Genomic DNA, 17,217 nt, shown 5'->3' with positions numbered 1-17,217 from the left:
ACCGACTCTGGAGCAGATGCATGAGGTTGTCCGATCCTCACCAGAAACTACTATAAATTACCTCGAAAAGGGTTTAGCGTGGAATCTAATAGAAAATTGTACTATAGTTTTGCTTGGTGTCGCTTGAAAATCCTCCGAATGATAGACAACCCAACATCCTTCTCAGAACAAGAACATCCGTTCACAGAAAAGGAGACTTTGGCAATCGAAATGCCGTAAAAACCAATAAAAATTTGTCCCAGTTAATCAGCCAATTAGAAAATAATAATAAGAGCATTACATTACGTTAAGTATACTTAAATAAAATATGCTTGTAACACGTAAAATGAGTTAGTCATCGAAATAATCGCCCAATTGTATGTGGGACAACTTATGCGTTACATTTTACTTACTTATTTACGGCGAGGCAATACGGAAACTAGTGTGTAGAGAAAGTGGTATTTTTAGAGAAGTTTGGTGTTGTTTACACGTGCCAAAAGGGAGGGTAAGAACTGCAACAATGTTGCATTGTTATTATTTCATAACTTAAGATTAAGTTGAGTAAACAAATAGCTTTAGTATTAGTGATAAACAAATTTGTCTCGTGTCGCCTGTTAGAAACAGACTTTCACCTACGTCGCCGAAGAATGTCTGGTAGATAATTGTACACTCCCACCAATCATCAGGCCATTTGTACTTGACTTTGAGGCATCTCCACTCCATTCTTATGGGAAGTCGAGGGTCACACGTAATGAATGAGATGGTTTTCCATTTTTTTGAAAAAAGGTGATCCCATTGAAAATGTGGGGGAAAAATACCTGTTTTGGTTTCTGTGTAATGTCTATTAATCCAGCCAACGAAGCAGAAAGGATGGAAATTAATTATGTAATCTGGTCTTGAACAGGCAGGGTTCACCCCCTGAACAACATACTGAAAGCCTTTCGACTGTAATCCTTCCCTCTGAAATATTCATTTTTGAATCTATCTAAAACAAGTCCAAGAGATAAACAGTCGGTTTAATTAGAAAAAAGTTGCGTATTTTACGGTTTAGTAGAATGATGTTTTAAGAATTCGGAAATTCCAATCGATTCCCAAGATATTCGAAAAAACCCAAATTAACCATATTCCGTTTTTATTTTTTATGATTCTATTTGAAAAGATACCAAAAAACAAATAACACTTTATCATAGGCACTCTTTAAGCTCTACAAGATGGTGCCCACAGATTTTCATTTCGACGTTTTGTCTTTGAGAAACCATCATCAACTTTATATTTTTGTGTAGTAGGCGCTGACAAAATGTCAAAATAATCCATTGACCTTTAAATGACATAAGAATCATATTATGCCATACATCGTTGTATTCGTAATAAAAAATGCTACTCAATACAGTATGTACTTTTTTCCAGTCCATATAAAAATATTAAACTGATGATGGTTTCTCAAAGACGAAACGTCCCAGTCAAAATCTGTTGGCACCATCTTGTAGAGCTTAAAAGTACCAATGGGAAAGTGTTATTTGTTTTTTGATTAATTCCACCACTCGTTGAAAGTGAAATTTGAAAGATTTCGACGACTTGAATCAGGAACAAACTGATGGGCTTCAGGTTTCTCGAAATTTAGTAGTTGAAATTTTGCTTTAAAAAATATTCTTCTACTTAGGGTTTTAACAGCCAGCAAAAGTACTAATTAATTGTCTTTAACTTTTTTACCGGTTGCCGTTTAATCTAGAATCTTATTATCTCCCCGTATAAACAAGAGAGCCGCCCAAATTTGGTTAGCAAACTAAAACTAACCAACCCAAATATAAACACAATGAAACGTTCTGTACTTTTGACCCCGATGCTTTCGTGGTATAATTAATTTAAAGTCGATCACGTTGATCAAGTGATGCATCCAAAACGAACATGTTCGCTCACGTATTATGAATGCAGCACCTTCGCACTGTACTCACGGCTGAAAATAAATCATCCCGCCGGTCGATTCTTCTCCACAACAAAGTTTCCCTTGTAGTATCTTGCATAGTTTCAGGAATCAGAGGAAAGCGAAGAATTCCAAATCTTAAATATTTCGATAAATCGCAATGCATTATGATGGAATCTCCAAAGATAAGGATTTAAGGAATCCGAGGAGATGGAATGGAAGAATTTAAAGAAGGTTAAGATTATGAAGAATTCAAGAGAATTTGGTTTTAAGGACCGGAAGGCGCAAAGAAAAATCTTGAAAATCGTATGTGTGTGAAAAGTGTGTAGAATCTGAAGAGTGCGAGGAATCTTAAGAATGCAAGGAAGAAGATTTTTAAGAATCTCTAGAACTGACAGAATTGGAAAAATGTGAGCGATTTAAAAAAAAATAAAAATAAACAGTCACGTAAGTTCGAATAATCTGACGGTTCCGAAACATTTGAAGTTGTTCAAGGAATCTAAAGAAAGTAGAGGGTTTTAGGTTTAAAAAACCCTTGGCCCGCCAACACAACAGGAATGGTGATCGTTGTGAATCTGTTCTGAACTAAACATCTTGGCCGCCGGTAGAGCAATCAGACATGTTCCAAACGAACAGTTTAGAATGATTAGGGATATTTTGCAAATAATGTTTTGTTAAAGTTATCTCATTTAAATATGGTCGTTGCGATAAGATATTTCTTAGCGCTATGTTTGAAAATACGCAGGTTTCGCCGATGAGAAAACATATGTGTATAATTTCGAAGACGCAAACTCGAGAGGCGGAAACTGAGAGAGGGAAAAATGTTTTAAATCGCAGAGGAAGATGTGAATCGTGAGTCAATTTTGTGATGAACGTTAATCGTTGCTTTTTTTGATTTGGTGGACGTTGAAACGTAGCTGCTTATTGTGATTGTCAGTTTTGCCATATTTAAACTGATTCAAGACAGTCAAGTTACTTGAGTACTCTAAGATATTTTTATTACGCCGTTTAATGTGAATGTTTAAGTCCAATTAAAATAGTAAAGTTTACGAAGGACTTTGTCGGACTGTTGTGTTAATCGAGCAATTATCGCATAAGCAAGCCTTTCTTTAATGTCTCAATTAAAGGGAGCATTAATAAAGAGCCAATATTACATATGTAATTACTAGGAAATCAGTGTTGTTCCGAAGTATTTGGTGTGTGACGAACGGTGGCTTCGGTTCTCTTTTACAAAAAAAATAAACGGTAAGTATAATTACAAAAATGAAATTTATTGAAGGTAAGAAAATCTATATACGGTGACGGCGGAAGGTTTTGGTCTGTCTTGCGCCTGTACAAGATGCGGTCGGCGATGGTAAGCTTCAGGTAACTGGAATGGAAAACGGCGGTCCCAGGAATTCTACAGGGCAAGCGGTGGGCGGCTACTGGCGAATGCTAACACAAACTTAAAGCGCACATCAATTTCCCTAAGCGGGAACAGTTAATAATCGGATTCGGTAGCGGTTTCTACGGGAAAGCAATTGCAGGAAGCAAGACAATGTTTCCCCCCGTTATGACACAGAAAGAAGCAAAAACCTTATCTTGCAATTAACGGAGCGGTAGCAATTATGCAGGAAACAGCAAAAGCTATAGATACGGTAAACTTAATGTAAAAGCAAAACTTATACGGTCTGAATGCAAAATAAATTATTACGGAAAAGTTCAAAATTGCGGTACTTACATAGTTTGCAAAGATTCAAAAGGCAGAAAGCAAAAGTTTTAAATACAGTGCGGTAAAATTAATTTCAAACAAACAAAAATTGAACGGTGCAGGTGAAAAGTCAATTTATGGAACAGTTAGGTAACTTACGGTACTCACGACAAGCAAAAATGGCAAAAATATCTTCTCTAAATTAACGTTTACCTTATACCGGGTGATTCATTAGAAGTGATGATCGCTTGAATTTCGCGCATAAAGTTTTAGTGTTTTTTGCATTATTAAATTGACGGTTTGAATTTCGTTAGTAATTTTGATCTGTCATGACTGTCATTTAAGAAACCAGTGTCGCCGTTAATTGTTGTGTGGCATTTGCGGTTTGCTTTTTCCATTTTGAACAATTTTTAGAGTTGATGCACTAAAATATGTAAGAAACGTAACTGTGTCTTGTGTTAGTTTATAATTTGTGGTAAAAAAGAAGCAGTATTTGTAGATTATAAATAAGTAAACGATTTACTGAAAGCCTGATGATACACCACTGCAATTAAATAAATGATCATCAGTTAGTACCAACTTCATAATTTTTTTGATTTGCGGGAAATTCAAACCGTCATCACTTCTAATGAATCATCCGGTATAAAATTCGGCTATGTCATAGCGGGATCGGATGGTTTGATGGCGTGTACTTGCAATCGGAGGCGGTTGCTGTAACCCATTCAACCAAAACGCTTAATTATACTTATCCAAATAGTCGGAATGAAATATCCAAATAGTCGGAATGAAATCTCCAAATTCGGCAATCCAACAATTCCCCTTTGTTACATGAAATGGAGGTCAAACGGCGGGGGTCTCCTAGCACGTTGATAATTAAGACACTTAAGAGTGAAATATCAAAAAATATATTTTAAGAGTATATATGCAACAATAAACAACAAAATCTACAAAGTTACTTACATATTATGACTATATTAAAAATGAATGACATTCAATAAATAAAATTTGTGCAACGTAAAGCGTCGACCTGGGTAACTATACCAAAATGGTTTTCTCTCTTTTGCTTCCATCAAATGCCATACACGTCACCTCCTTTCCTATAGTCAGAATTTGCTATTATAGTACCGTTATGCACGGTCAGCGCGCATACTACGGATCCTCTCTCCGAATACCTCGTTGTGTTGTGGCCCAGCTTTTGTAATCCGTTGATTACTTGCTAAAAACAACATGTAAATGCCGACTGAACGACCAATGTACCACATTACCTGCAAATTGCCATACTCGTAATCAATGGTCATCGGATACATCTGATGGTGTATCCGAGGTGCATCCACAGCTTCCTTGATGTTATCTCCAAACCACAAGTGTCTCATAATCACCTAGAAACATACTAATTTTTTCACTGATCCTAAGGAACGAGATAGTAGAAATAGTCGGGGGGGGGGGGGTCGTACACACGTTGCTACTTACAAACGCAATTGCAGTCGTAATCTTCGTACCGCCAGAAGCACCGATAACCATCTGAACATCTCCATTCCGATCCGTGATTATGCTGGGCGTCATTGACGACAGCGCCCTCTTACCGGGTTCTATGACATTATTAGGCGAGCCCGGCAGATTGAAGTAGTTGGGGAAGTTGGGCGATGAAAAGTCATCCATTACGTTATTCAGTATGATTCCCGTACTTTTCGATGTGACGCCGCTTCCGAAACTGAAATTTGTTTTTGTTTCAGAATCAGACCATGCAGCGAGTGATCGGTGAGTGACTTACAATACGTTTACGGTACTGGTGACGGAAACCGCGTCATCGTTCGATGCCAATACTGATATGTGCGCGGTGCCGTGGTCTTCCTTGTTGAAAAAGACCGCTCCGTAGTCTTCGGGATTTAAATGCGTTGTATTGTCTAAAATTTTGTTTCGAATATAGCTAGCGTAGTCGTTCGAGGTCAGATTTTGCAAGAGCTGAAAGTGAGGAACGTGAGGGAGGGCGTTCAATTGCGATTGGCTCACCGTGGTGATGTTTACAAAGTCGGTATCACCAAGCTCAGTCCGTCTTGCGTAAGCGAACTTGAACGCTTCGATTATCCTATGATATGTCAGTATGGTTTTGTTAGTATCTGAGAGACTATCGCGCGTGAAGTTGTAGCCGTCCAAAATGTTCAATATAAATGCTAGGAGTAGTCCGGAACCTGGTGGTGGTATGGAATACAAATGACCTCCGGTGTTCAGGTCTACCGAAACGGCATCTCTCCATTTGGGCCTGAAAGACTCATTAAAATATTGCTGCGACAATGCGTCAACTTACGTATAGCTCTGTAGATCTTCCTCCGTAATGATCCCTCCTAAATCTTCGATATCTTTTAGGAGCATTTTTGAAAGTGTTCCGTTATATAGCTCGTTGCCATCGCTACCGGCAATTATCTTTAACGTATCACATAATTTCTTTGGCGTGATTAATGATCCAGCAGGTTTAAATTTACCGTTTGCATCTGTAAACCAGTCTCTAAAATGAAAAATGTACGTGATATTACTCTTAAATGAAAAACCCTCCCCCCCTCCACCCAGTACTTTGATAAGAGGACAGAAAGGAGGGCAGTAGTTGGTAGAAAACGGTTCATTTCGTTGAGACCTTTCATTAGAGTACCATGAAGGATAAAACTAGCCCCCCCCCCTCTTTATTCCTCCGCTCCGTACTTTGATAAGAGATGAGAAAGAAGGGCAGTAGTTGGTAGAAAACGGTTCCTTTCGTTGAGACCTTTAATTAGAATACAATGAGAGATAAAATTAATTTGTAACCCCCTCCCCCTCTCAGGCCCCGTCGCTCACTGATCTCGAAAAAGAGTCGCACAAACCAATTTATTTCGATGAGACCTTTCATTAGAATACCATGAAGGGTAGAACATGTGTTTACCCCCCCCCCCCCATTTCCTAAAGTTTAACCACTAAAAGCATGCGGATGCAAAATTTGAGACCAATTGGTTGTCGTATGTAAAAGTTATGCACGTTTTACTTTCAAAATCAGCATCTCAGAAAATAATTCGTGGGGGGGGGGGCTTTTAGACAGCGAAATTTGATGGCCGTCTGGCACACCTTCAAGGTGTAGGCATTGTATTTATATAAATACAATGGTATAGGCTATCTACTGCAAAAAATTCCAGGACTTTAGGACCATTCCCCTAGAAGTAGTTCAAAACGGTAGAAGTGGGTCCGGACGGACGGACGGATAGACAAAACGCAAACAATAGCGCATTTTTTTAATTCTTAAAAAGCCTATAAAGATTGGGCGAAATCGAGGAATATAATCACATTAACACAAAAAATGGAAGAACTGGAAAAAAGTCCGAAAAACCTTATCGATACGAAGAATCAAAAGAAAAAGAATTTGAAGAATAGGAAAGATATGAATCAGAAAAAACTAAAAGTTCAGTATAAATCTAATATAATTTGACGAATTTCAAGCAATCTAAAAAATTTTAATTAAGCACCTGAACGTTTGAATAATAGGGAAAATACCCGGAGAAGAATTTAAAGAAACTAAGGAATTTCAGAAATCTAAAAAGACGCAAGAAACAGTCTGAAAAATTTAGAAACTTATAAAAATGTAAAAAAATTTGATGAGTTTGCTAAATTTGAAGAATGTGAAAGAGTTTAAAGAAGCAGCAGGATCTGAAAAAATTAACAAAAAAAAACTGAAAAATTCAAAGGAACAAAATAATTCAAGGAGTCATTGAAACCTAAAAACCGGAAGAATTCGACGAATGTCTAGAATCTGAACATTCGGAAGAATCTGTAAGTACTCTACTAAAGAATCCAAAAATCTTATGGATCTAAAAAGAATTTGGAAAATTTGAAGGAATTCAAGCATTTAAAGAATGTGAAAATACGAACAGAATCCTAACAATTTGGGTAAATTGAGGAATATAAAAAAAGAATTGAAGAATTGGAAAAATATGAATCAGAAAAAATTCAGTGAAATTCGAATAAGTTGACAAATCCGAAGCAATGTAAAAAATTTCAAGATTATGAAGGATTTGAAAATTACAAGGAATGTGAAGGATCGGTAAATAAAATAAAAAAAATAAAAAAAGGGGAGGTCCAGGAACCTTAAGAATCTGAGCGATTTGAATAATTGCAAAAACACTCCAAGAAGTTAAAGAATTTAAAGAATCTAAGAAATTTAAGAGATCTCAAAAAACACAAGAAGCAGACGTAAAAAACGTAAAAAGAGAAAGATTCGAAAAACTGAAACAATCTGATGAACCTCAAACTAAGGAGACTGAGGAATCCAAAATGACCGAAAAATCTAAACAAACTGTGTATTTCGCAGAAATTTGAAGAATTGGCACAACTTGAAACCGAAGTATTTGAAGAGACTAAAGAAAGGGAAAATATTATAGAATTGGAAGACACGCAAAAATTAAAAAAAAAACTAATCTATAAAATGGAATAATTCGAAGAAATTAAATTCTAAGGGAGCCTAAGGAATATAAAGCATCAGAAAATTCAAAAAACGGCAGCACTCGGAGAGAAGGAGGAGCTAGCCGACTTGAGTAGGTACTCAAAACGAACTAAAAAACAAAAAAAGAATGATTGAAAGAGTTTCAAGTTTTGAAGGATATGGAAACCTAAGATATTTGACGCATCGGAAAATTTAAAAAAATGGTAGTTCAAAAAGCCTTAAAAATTTAATCGATTTGAATAATAAAAAATTGAAGAATCGAATGATGCGAAATGTTCGCAAAATTAGAAGTTAAAGCATTCCAGGAATTTAAGGAATTTTAAGAATCTCTTCTTTTCCAGGGCTGCTACGACTTAGTTAACAATCAAAAAATGTCAAAAACTTCAGTTTTTCAAGTTGTAACAATTTCTGATGCCAGAGATGAATGAGATTTAAATTTGGCACCACTTTTATTGACATTATGTGTATAAAATAAAGATATTGGAGAGCATATATACAAAGTAACCGTAGGGACCAATAAAGAAATTAAAAAATAAAGAATCTGAAGAGCCTAAAAAAATAATTCAAAGGAACAGAAAATTTCAAGAATTTATCAAAAAACAAGAATGTACATGTAGCATCTGAAGAAGTAGTAGAATATGAAACAGAAATAGAAACTTGAAATTTGTACGACCTCTTCCGTAAATACCGGACGTGGTGGCGCCATCTTGAGTTTTGTAAAATAGAAACATACCAGTTTCAATTTTTTCTAAATTGAACGCAATTAAGATTTAAATGCCTATATCTGTCACATTTGTTGACATATGTCAATTTTTCTCTAAAAATCTGAAGATGCAAGGGTCCATTCAAAAATTCCGTTTAAGATAAGTGAGTGACCTTTTTTATAATCGAATCCTTAAAGTATAAGAAATTTTTTGAGTGGCCACCGACAGTCTTGAAAAGGTTTCCAGGGCTGCTTCGATTTAGTTAGCAATCAAAAAATGTCAAAAACTTCAGTTTTTCATCTTGCAAATTTAAATTTAGCGCCGCTTTTATTTTAACACTCTGTATGTCTATATGCATTGGCATCTCTTGAAAGGAATATTCTTATTTTTCATTAGGTGTAGTAGCCTTTGGAAGCAACCGTTTTATTTGAAATGTCCTTCGAATCAAATGTCAAATAGTGTTAGTGCAAGTTTAAAACTTCTAACGAACGGGCTACGTGAATCTCTCTGTATATTAACATTGAACAAGTAATTACTTATTCAATGATATTAACTTAAAAAAGTTATTAAATTATTTAGTTGGTGTATTTACCTTGTAATGTCTACAAAAAACAAAACGATAACTTTTTTGAATTTTTTATTGGTGGGTGAGGTAGGTATAGTTTATGTTCGGCCTACGTGAACTGTTTACTTGTCGATGCATAATTTCCGGTTTCACAAAGGACGCATGATCGTCAATCAATGATTAAACACATTAGAATGTTAGCCACCTTGGATTATAAGGTAAGACATTTCCCAATCTAATATTTTTAATCATTGATTAACATTAATTATCGGAATTTGTCCGAAATATACTCACTTTTAAACTGCGACGAATTTTTTCCAACCTGTAATGATATTGACTAAAAAAGAAACTATCAATATATTGGTGCTTTTTTGAGCCGAATCAAATTTCTTATTTGGCCTTATCACGCCTTTTAGAAAATTACGACTCTTAAAAACAATCCCAACTAAAATTCAAGCAAAAATAAATGAAGATGAAAAGATTAAAAAGGTTCTAAAGCGTACTAGAAAATCTAGTGGAACAATTTTCACAAAATGAAAGTGGCAGATTTCAGCCAACTTTAATTTGAATTTTATTAATGTTGGTCGTAATATATGTAGTCTCTTTGATGACAACACCAGAGATTGTACTCCTTTGGAGATGCCTCTTGAGGGCATCACGTACTGTAAACCCATTGTTTACGGATCCCTGATACCGTAATGGCAATTTATATATGGTACAATAAAATTGAATTCGAGTATATATACTCATGTAGGTACTTTAATTCAAACTAAGTTGTGTATGACTGACTCATGCATTAAAAGCGTTTTTATAATGACTAAGCCATAATATTATGGATTATACTTTGTAGTGGATGACACATTCACAGGTGCTTTTATTGTCGCATTACACGTTTCCAAAAAAATGATTAAAAATCTGTGTGCCCAGATTTTTGTTGTTGCTGAGTCAGCTGAGTGTCTTAGGTGAACACTTCTTTATCAGTCTTCCCACAATTAACTTTTTTAAATGTTTACCCTGCAATCGTTTTATATATTGCATTTTATTTTTAATTGCAGCTAACTTCATGACAATTTATAGATAAGTTATCTTGGAAAAACGACTTCAAAGTTTACCTCAAGAGCGCAAAAATATAGCTTCTGTTTTATACAGATAGAAAATTTGCATTTGCCTATGTTTATGTTTCTACCATAGAACGCAAATTAATATTATAAATAACCAAATTTGCCGATTGTCAATAGGCAACTTTACATACTCCGTCGATCTTTGTCGTGGCGCTCCGAGCTTTTAAACTCGGGGCGGTAGATCATAACCCTACTTTTTATCGATCGAAAATTGAAACTGTCAACGAATTTCCTCTGCGTTCGCGCTAATTTCAAAGCAGCGATTTGGTAAGTTTCTTTTACAATTTTCCTTGAAATTCTGAGACTATACCTACCGATTTTGCTTAAATTAACTAAAAGATTGGGAAACATGCCTTAAATTAGTATCGTTCCCTATTTTGTTGAGAACCTCAAATTGCGGGCTGCTCATGTGATAGCCTCGCTCGCACAGTTCGACAGTGGGCTGCACCAGCTCGTTCCACGGTAATTTACCGTACCTTTCGTGTGCGGCCCAATATCCTCTAAGCTCACCGGGTACGCCGATAGCTCGACCACCTGCAACTCCCGAATTACAGACCCCGTCCGAGTCCGGCGGCTACTCAACTGTATTTCGACTCGTTCTCATTCTTGAACATGTCAGCTGTCGCGTTCAAAGGGGCGGTCTCCCTCGCGTCCAACGTAACCGCAGTCTTGCTGTCACGAATGTAGATTGTCATAAGAAAACCACCTCCGAGCCCCATACTTTGCATGTTGACGACACCATTGCAGAAGAGCGCCGCGATTGCCGCATCGACCGCCGACCCGTTTCGCTCCAAAATATTTCTGTAAACAAAGACTTTAATTATCTAAGTCTCTGACCTTATGATTATGTACATACAATGTTGTCAGGCGAGATAAGAACACTTACTTTGTTTGCAAACTACAAAACCTGTATTATCACTTTTTGATTATATCCTGTTGTTGTTAATTAACGTTTGACCTTCAGATTCACACAAATACGTAATTAGTTAAAGAAACCAACTTTTATTATGTCGTAATCAATTACAAATTGCTAATATTGGAAAATACAATTGCAGTTAAATTCTAATCACTATTAACACAACAAAAGGCAGTGTTGCTTTTTTTATTAAATTAATAGTAAGTGTAAAATCACATATCCTTATCGTCAGCGGAATTAGTCTAGTAATCACAAAGTCACGTTAATTTTTGGCCTTAACTTCGTTTTTCTTATTCGTTTCGGTATTAACGAGTTTATTGACGATTTTTCTGGAATGCCCGCTGGGGTCGAAGTGGTTCGTGTGTTCGCTCGCCTCCTTTTTCGTACGCTGCTTGCCACTGTGGCCCGAATAGAGGTGTTTGTCGTGGTCGAAATTGTAATGTTCATATTCGTCGAAGTGGCTTTCGGACATTTTTCTGTAGATTTCGATTACAAAAGACACAGAAACACTGAAAACTTTGAACGGCTGGCTGCTGTTTACGTTTGAGAGGTACAAACAATCGCCGTGTGAAGGTTGCCAACTGTTTTTATAGAAACATTCGCGTCGGCGCACTCAGCCTTTAACGGAGTTTATTTACATACACGTAATCGCTTTCATTTATACACCAATTTTTCACCTTAATTGGTAATTAGTAATTTACTACCTGCGGGTGGTTGGGCGACAGTGTTGCCTCGGACGTTTTGGATTGAAAATTAATTATTATATAATCCGCTCCCAATTTCGTCATTTTGTCACAAACACATTTAGATATTTTTAATACAATTGTGAAACGTACGTTGACTTGGAAGTTGGAGCCGGTTTAAGATTTGAGATAATGGGCTGTAATTAGAACTCGAAATTTTCCACTCCTGAAGTGGGTAGATACCAATACGAGAGCTGTTTAGAAAGTCAGTAGGGGTCTAGGGGATGAGGGTTGGAAATGGAAGGTAACTAAACAATTTCATGTAGTACTTATACCGTATACCTAGCCCAGGCATTTTAGGTTAAAAAATATACAAAATTAGTACGAGGTTAGTATATGATAAGGTAAGTATTTCCTGAAAGTTTCTCATACTTCCTCCGCTTGCTTCACCCCGCTGGACCTAGCCCCCCCCCCCATTGTGAATTAATTTAAGAATGGTATCCAATTTATGAGCTATTTAGGAGCTTTTCATATCGCAAGCTTAAAATTTTAGAGCTCGCTTTACTCACTAGGAATCGAACATTTCTTATGGGGTGGCCCAGTCTACTTGGACTCAGCCCCCCCACTGATCAGAATTACTTTTTTCAAATTAAGCTTTGTACTGGAATTACGAGCTATTTAAGAGCTTTCATTTACAAGCAATTTCGATTTTTGAGCGCCACCCTTAAAAGAGCAAATAGATATAATCTATGGGGCGGCCAGCTCCACTTGGACGTAGCCCCTCCTCTGTTATCGTTTACTTATTTCAAATTAATTTTTATGCATGAATTACGAGCTATTTAAGAGCTTTCATTTACAAGTAATTGCAATTTAAGAACGTCACTCTTAAAAAGAGCAAATAGATGTCATCCTGGGAGCGGCCAGGTCTATTCTGGCGTAGCCCCTAATCTGTTTTTCTTTATTTATTACAAATTAATCTTTGTCCATGAATTACGAGCTGTTGAAAAGTTTTCATTTAATAAGTAAGTTTAATTTTGGAGCTCCACCCTCAATAGGTCAAATAGTCAATCGTTGAGGGCGGCCAGGTCCATTTCACAGTAGCCTTACCTCTGAGCTACCGGTTAGTTGCATCAGTACGTACTCTCTGTGTTTGCATACGACTGTGAGTGGACATTTCTTTCCCCCATACTCGTGGCACTCTTATGGCCCAAGAAAAAACAGAAAACACAACAAACTACTCCGAGAGCACCGGTATTAAAGAGCCTAAAAAACTCTCCGGAGCGGCGCACCGGAAGCTAATAAGGAATGAGACAGGAACCAGGAGACTCTCGGTAAGAGGACATATGGCGAATCAAAGCCTGGATCCTTGACAGAGTCGATGCTTTTCCCCAATTTACGGAATGTCGCCACAAGGGAGAGCGCTGCTGATCACATGCGCAATCCATGGTATCGGTGGACTGCTTGAGGTCAGAGCTAGCGAGAGCAGCTCCAGGGGGGTGGGGGATCGTATCAGTTGTGAGGCAAGGAGCTTTAAATCTAGTGGAATCATAGTGCGAAGAGGAGGGCTTGTCTGTTAATTCAACAGAAACAAACCTCATTAACTTTTCTCACGTACAAAAGTGCCGACAAAGCTAAAGGACCTTGCAATGTAGGGCACCAAGCTACAGGTAGTGAGAGAAGGTAAACACTTGGGCATCACGTTCGGCCAAGCGCCTAACTTCAAATTACAAATGGAAAAAATAGCGAACAACGTCACAAGGTCCCTGAATATACACTAAAATAATTATACCAGTTATTACGTATGCGTCACTGGTGTGGTAGGATCAGACCTTTGCCCAGAAGAACATACAGATACTGATCAAGCTGCAGCGCAAAGCTTGCCTTAGAATTACGAGGACAATGATAACGTCCCTGACAGTAACTATGGAAACTATATGAACCGCCACTACACCTGGTAATTATGGCGGAGGCACTCAGACGGGCATACTGGCTGAGAGTTAATGGAGAGGAGGAATCGTCAAGGGTGAGGCATTCACTTAATCTTTGATGAAATATCTAAAAGTAAAATAGCTCGGTAGGATAACTGAGAGGATAACCAAAACAGTTTGTGATAAAAAAAACTGTTTAAGATGATAATCCCCGCTCGATACGGATGGGAGGCAGGATAATACTAGTAAGGTAAAGCTGAATGGAATCGTGTATTACACAAATGGCTCAAAAACTACGGAGGGCACCGGCTGTGGAGTGTACGGAAGCAATTGACAGGGCTTCATAAACTAGGACAAAAAGCACCCTTGCTCCAAGACGAGGTATACGCAATCCTGACGGCAGTTGCTCAATTATATTAACAGAAAACCTTACTAAAAGGAAAATCTTTAGAGTAACAGACAACAAAGCACCGATTGCAGAATTAGACTCATATGTAGTCGATTCAGGACTTTTCCTTGGATGCACACAAGTACTAAACGCACTAGGAAGCTGTAACACAGTCACAAATGGAACTGGCCGACCCATCGATTATATCTATTTGCTCTTTTAAGGGTGGCGCTCAAAAATCGAAATTGCTTGTAAATGAAAGCTCTTAAATAGTTCGTAATTTATGCATGAAAATTAATTTGAAATAAGTAAACAATAACAGAGGAGGAGCTACGTCCAAGTGGAGCTGGCCGCCCCATCAATTATATCTATTTGCTCTTTTAAGGGTGGCGCTCAAAAATCGAAATTACTTGTAAATGAAAGCTCTTAAATAGCTCGTAATTCCAGTACAAAATTTAATTTGAAAAAGTAATTCTGATCAGTGGGGGGGCTGAGTCCAAGTAGACTCGGCCACCCCATAAGGAATGTTCGATTCCTAGGGATTTAAGCGAGCTCTAAAATTTTAAGCTTGCGATATGAAAAGCTCCTAAATAGCTCATAAATTGGATACCATTCTTAAATTGATTCACAATGGTGGGGGGGCTAGGTCCAGCGGGGTGTTTGCTTCACCCGGTACAGCGATAGGAAGGGCCTCGGAAAGGGCCTAAGTCGCTAAAACAATGAAATCGCTATTGTGTTCCATCGAATTTCGGTCGTTGTGGTCAATGACTATGGTTGTGCTATACAATAACAATAACTGCAATAATTAATTTCATTTTAAGGCGCTTTCTTTAAAATAGCCACACAAGAAATTGTCTGTAATAATTTCTGTGACGTTACAATGAAACGTAAAACTACAAGGAATGAGCTCCCTCCCAATCCAGTGAAGCCACCGTTGTTGAATGAGCCTTACATGAGGAAAACAACAAAATCAGTGTTAGCCGAAACTGTTTAAAAGTATGCTCCATACACTGATAGTGTACCGATGCACCAAGTGCAATACGTTGTCGACGAAGAATTCCTTCTCGGGAAAGGAGTTCGGCCGCGACCAGCTACTTACCGGCATATTTGCCATTCGTATCTCAGTATGTATTGGATACATACTGAGACACTATGGCCAGTCTGGTATTTGACGACCATCACCCATCAAGGAGCACGGAAGTTTTGTCAGCAAAGCAGAAGATCTCGTTGCAGCTGATGCAGTATTCGATCTGCATAAGGTCGCTACCAACAAACAAGAGCAATTCCTAGTCTAAAGAATAAACAAAACACGTTTGATAGCATGATTCATGCAAAATGAGAGATAGTGGCTTGCAAGTAAAGCAAGCGGATAGTGACGCCGACATCTTGATTGTGATAACCGCATATTGAAGCGGACACTTTAGGGTGCATATGATACCTCGGGTGGAATGTTTTTCGTGAAACCACCTAACAAGTTAAAAACGTGGTCACCTTCGACCGACGAAAGCGCGTTTTCCCCGCACAGAATCGGTAAGAACTCGGGAGGGAAGTCCAATCCAAATAAACTTTTGCCGTTCTGATCTCTGGGCTGTACTACACCGTCTAAGAAAAAAACCACAACGAAAAAGATTAAACCAGAGGACTAGTAGTGGTACAGACGGACAAAGTTCGGACAATAGCGTTCATTTTTCTTTTGGAAAATGCGCTAAAAAAACAAACGTTTTAGCGTGGGTACAAGACGTGAAAAAAATTGGTGACACAAAAGAGACTTCGCTCTTTTACATGCGGCGTCGGGGTGTAACTCGACCTCAGCTTTATTCAGAAAAGGAAAAAGAAAGGAAATTGTTGAACGAGCTACCAGTATTTCGCTGTGAGGAAAACGTTCAATGATCTGTCCACCATTCAATTGCATATTATATCAAAATTTGGCTGCGTATAGACTATAGGGGAGGAAAGTTCTTCCTCCAATGTCCGAGACAGCGTCTTTACATTCTCAGCGCGTGTATCTTCAAGTACACCGTCAAGGACACCACAGAATGGGTTGGCGGATATCTCATGGTCAACTCACCACGATACAAAGCATGTTACCTCCAGCACTTTACAAGATTTTACATTTAATTACATGTAATTAAATTATTGTCCCGTGCGAGGGAAACTGCGACTTCGCCCGAGCAGAGTTACCGCTTTGTGCAGGATGATGAAAAAAATAATGAACATGTGCGGTTTTAAGGCTTTATTCAAAACGATATGATTGTAGCGGTATCTGTGACGTAATAAGCCCGACCAATCAGCTCATAGAACCATTCAGATGACATAACGAATTGGCAATATTGCAGGAGAATGTCATTTGTAACTTGCGTCACCTGTCACAGGCACTTGTCACTTGCCGTTCAGTTTTGCGTTAGATGCAGTTAAACATGCCTCTTAAAACGTCAAATCCGACAAACGTCAGACCCTCGCACAAGGTTGCCGGCTCACTTCTACGTGATTGGTTGTAGGTTTGTGACATATTTAGACTGAAGCGTTTCAAATTCGGACTAAAAACACAGCTTTTCAATAATTTATTTTGGGTTTATTTTACTCGCAAATAAAAATTGAGGACACACGGGTCTTTTTATATTTAATGTACTTTGTAAATCAGAAATAAAAAATGAAGCCGGGATGCCCCCAAATGACACCTACATGGGGGCAGCCATGATGTTCACTCACCTGGCGCGAAATTCAAATCAACTAATAAACAAGCATTAACCCAACATTAACCTCACGTTTTCTAAATAAATTACTGTGACACATGTCATTTTCCAAGGCTACAATAGTCTCAAAACTTGAGCACTAGGAAAATTCCCCTAGAAAATAACTAAAA

General features: G+C 37.8%; 2 protein-coding genes across 8 annotated transcripts in view; one reads left to right on the top strand and one right to left on the bottom strand.

Annotated features, from left to right (window-relative positions):
- The first annotated feature begins 325 nt into the window (after positions 1-325).
- LOC116178914 overlaps positions 326-17,217 on the top strand; it is a 195,833-nt gene continuing 178,941 nt past the window's right edge. For both annotated transcript variants that reach the window (XM_031498573.1, XM_031498572.1), the window contains exons 1-2: positions 326-484; positions 5,324-5,348. In XM_031498573.1, coding sequence (XP_031354433.1) covers positions 359-484; positions 5,324-5,348 — 151 coding nt within the window. In that variant the 5' untranslated portion in view covers positions 326-358. The remainder of the gene's footprint in view (positions 485-5,323; positions 5,349-17,217) is intronic.
- Positions 4,480-17,217, bottom strand: part of LOC116178911 (scoloptoxin SSD14-like) — a 36,539-nt gene continuing 23,801 nt past the window's right edge. For 5 of the 6 annotated variants that reach the window (XM_031498568.1, XM_031498566.1, XM_031498567.1 and 2 more), the window contains 8 exons: positions 11,023-11,240; positions 10,793-10,973; positions 5,896-6,093; positions 5,601-5,850; positions 5,362-5,552; positions 5,061-5,301; positions 4,856-4,969; positions 4,480-4,806 (listed from right to left, as the gene is read on the bottom strand). In XM_031498568.1, coding sequence (XP_031354428.1) covers positions 4,660-4,806; positions 4,856-4,969; positions 5,061-5,301; positions 5,362-5,552; positions 5,601-5,850; positions 5,896-6,093; positions 10,793-10,973; positions 11,023-11,240 — 1,540 coding nt within the window. In that variant the 3' untranslated portion in view covers positions 4,480-4,659. Of the gene's footprint in view, positions 4,807-4,855; positions 4,970-5,060; positions 5,302-5,361; positions 5,553-5,600; positions 5,851-5,895; positions 6,094-10,792; positions 10,974-11,022; positions 11,241-11,325; positions 11,342-17,217 lie in introns of those variants that run through there. The other variant, XM_031498570.1, reaches the window with a different exon arrangement.

This window comes from Photinus pyralis, unplaced genomic scaffold (assembly GCF_008802855.1).
Source record: "Photinus pyralis isolate 1611_PpyrPB1 unplaced genomic scaffold, Ppyr1.3 Ppyr1.4_LG8, whole genome shotgun sequence".
Lineage (NCBI taxonomy): Eukaryota > Metazoa > Arthropoda > Insecta > Coleoptera > Lampyridae > Photinus > Photinus pyralis.
The sequence above is the reverse complement of the archived record's forward strand: the minus strand, read 5'-3'. Positions and strand labels throughout refer to the sequence as shown.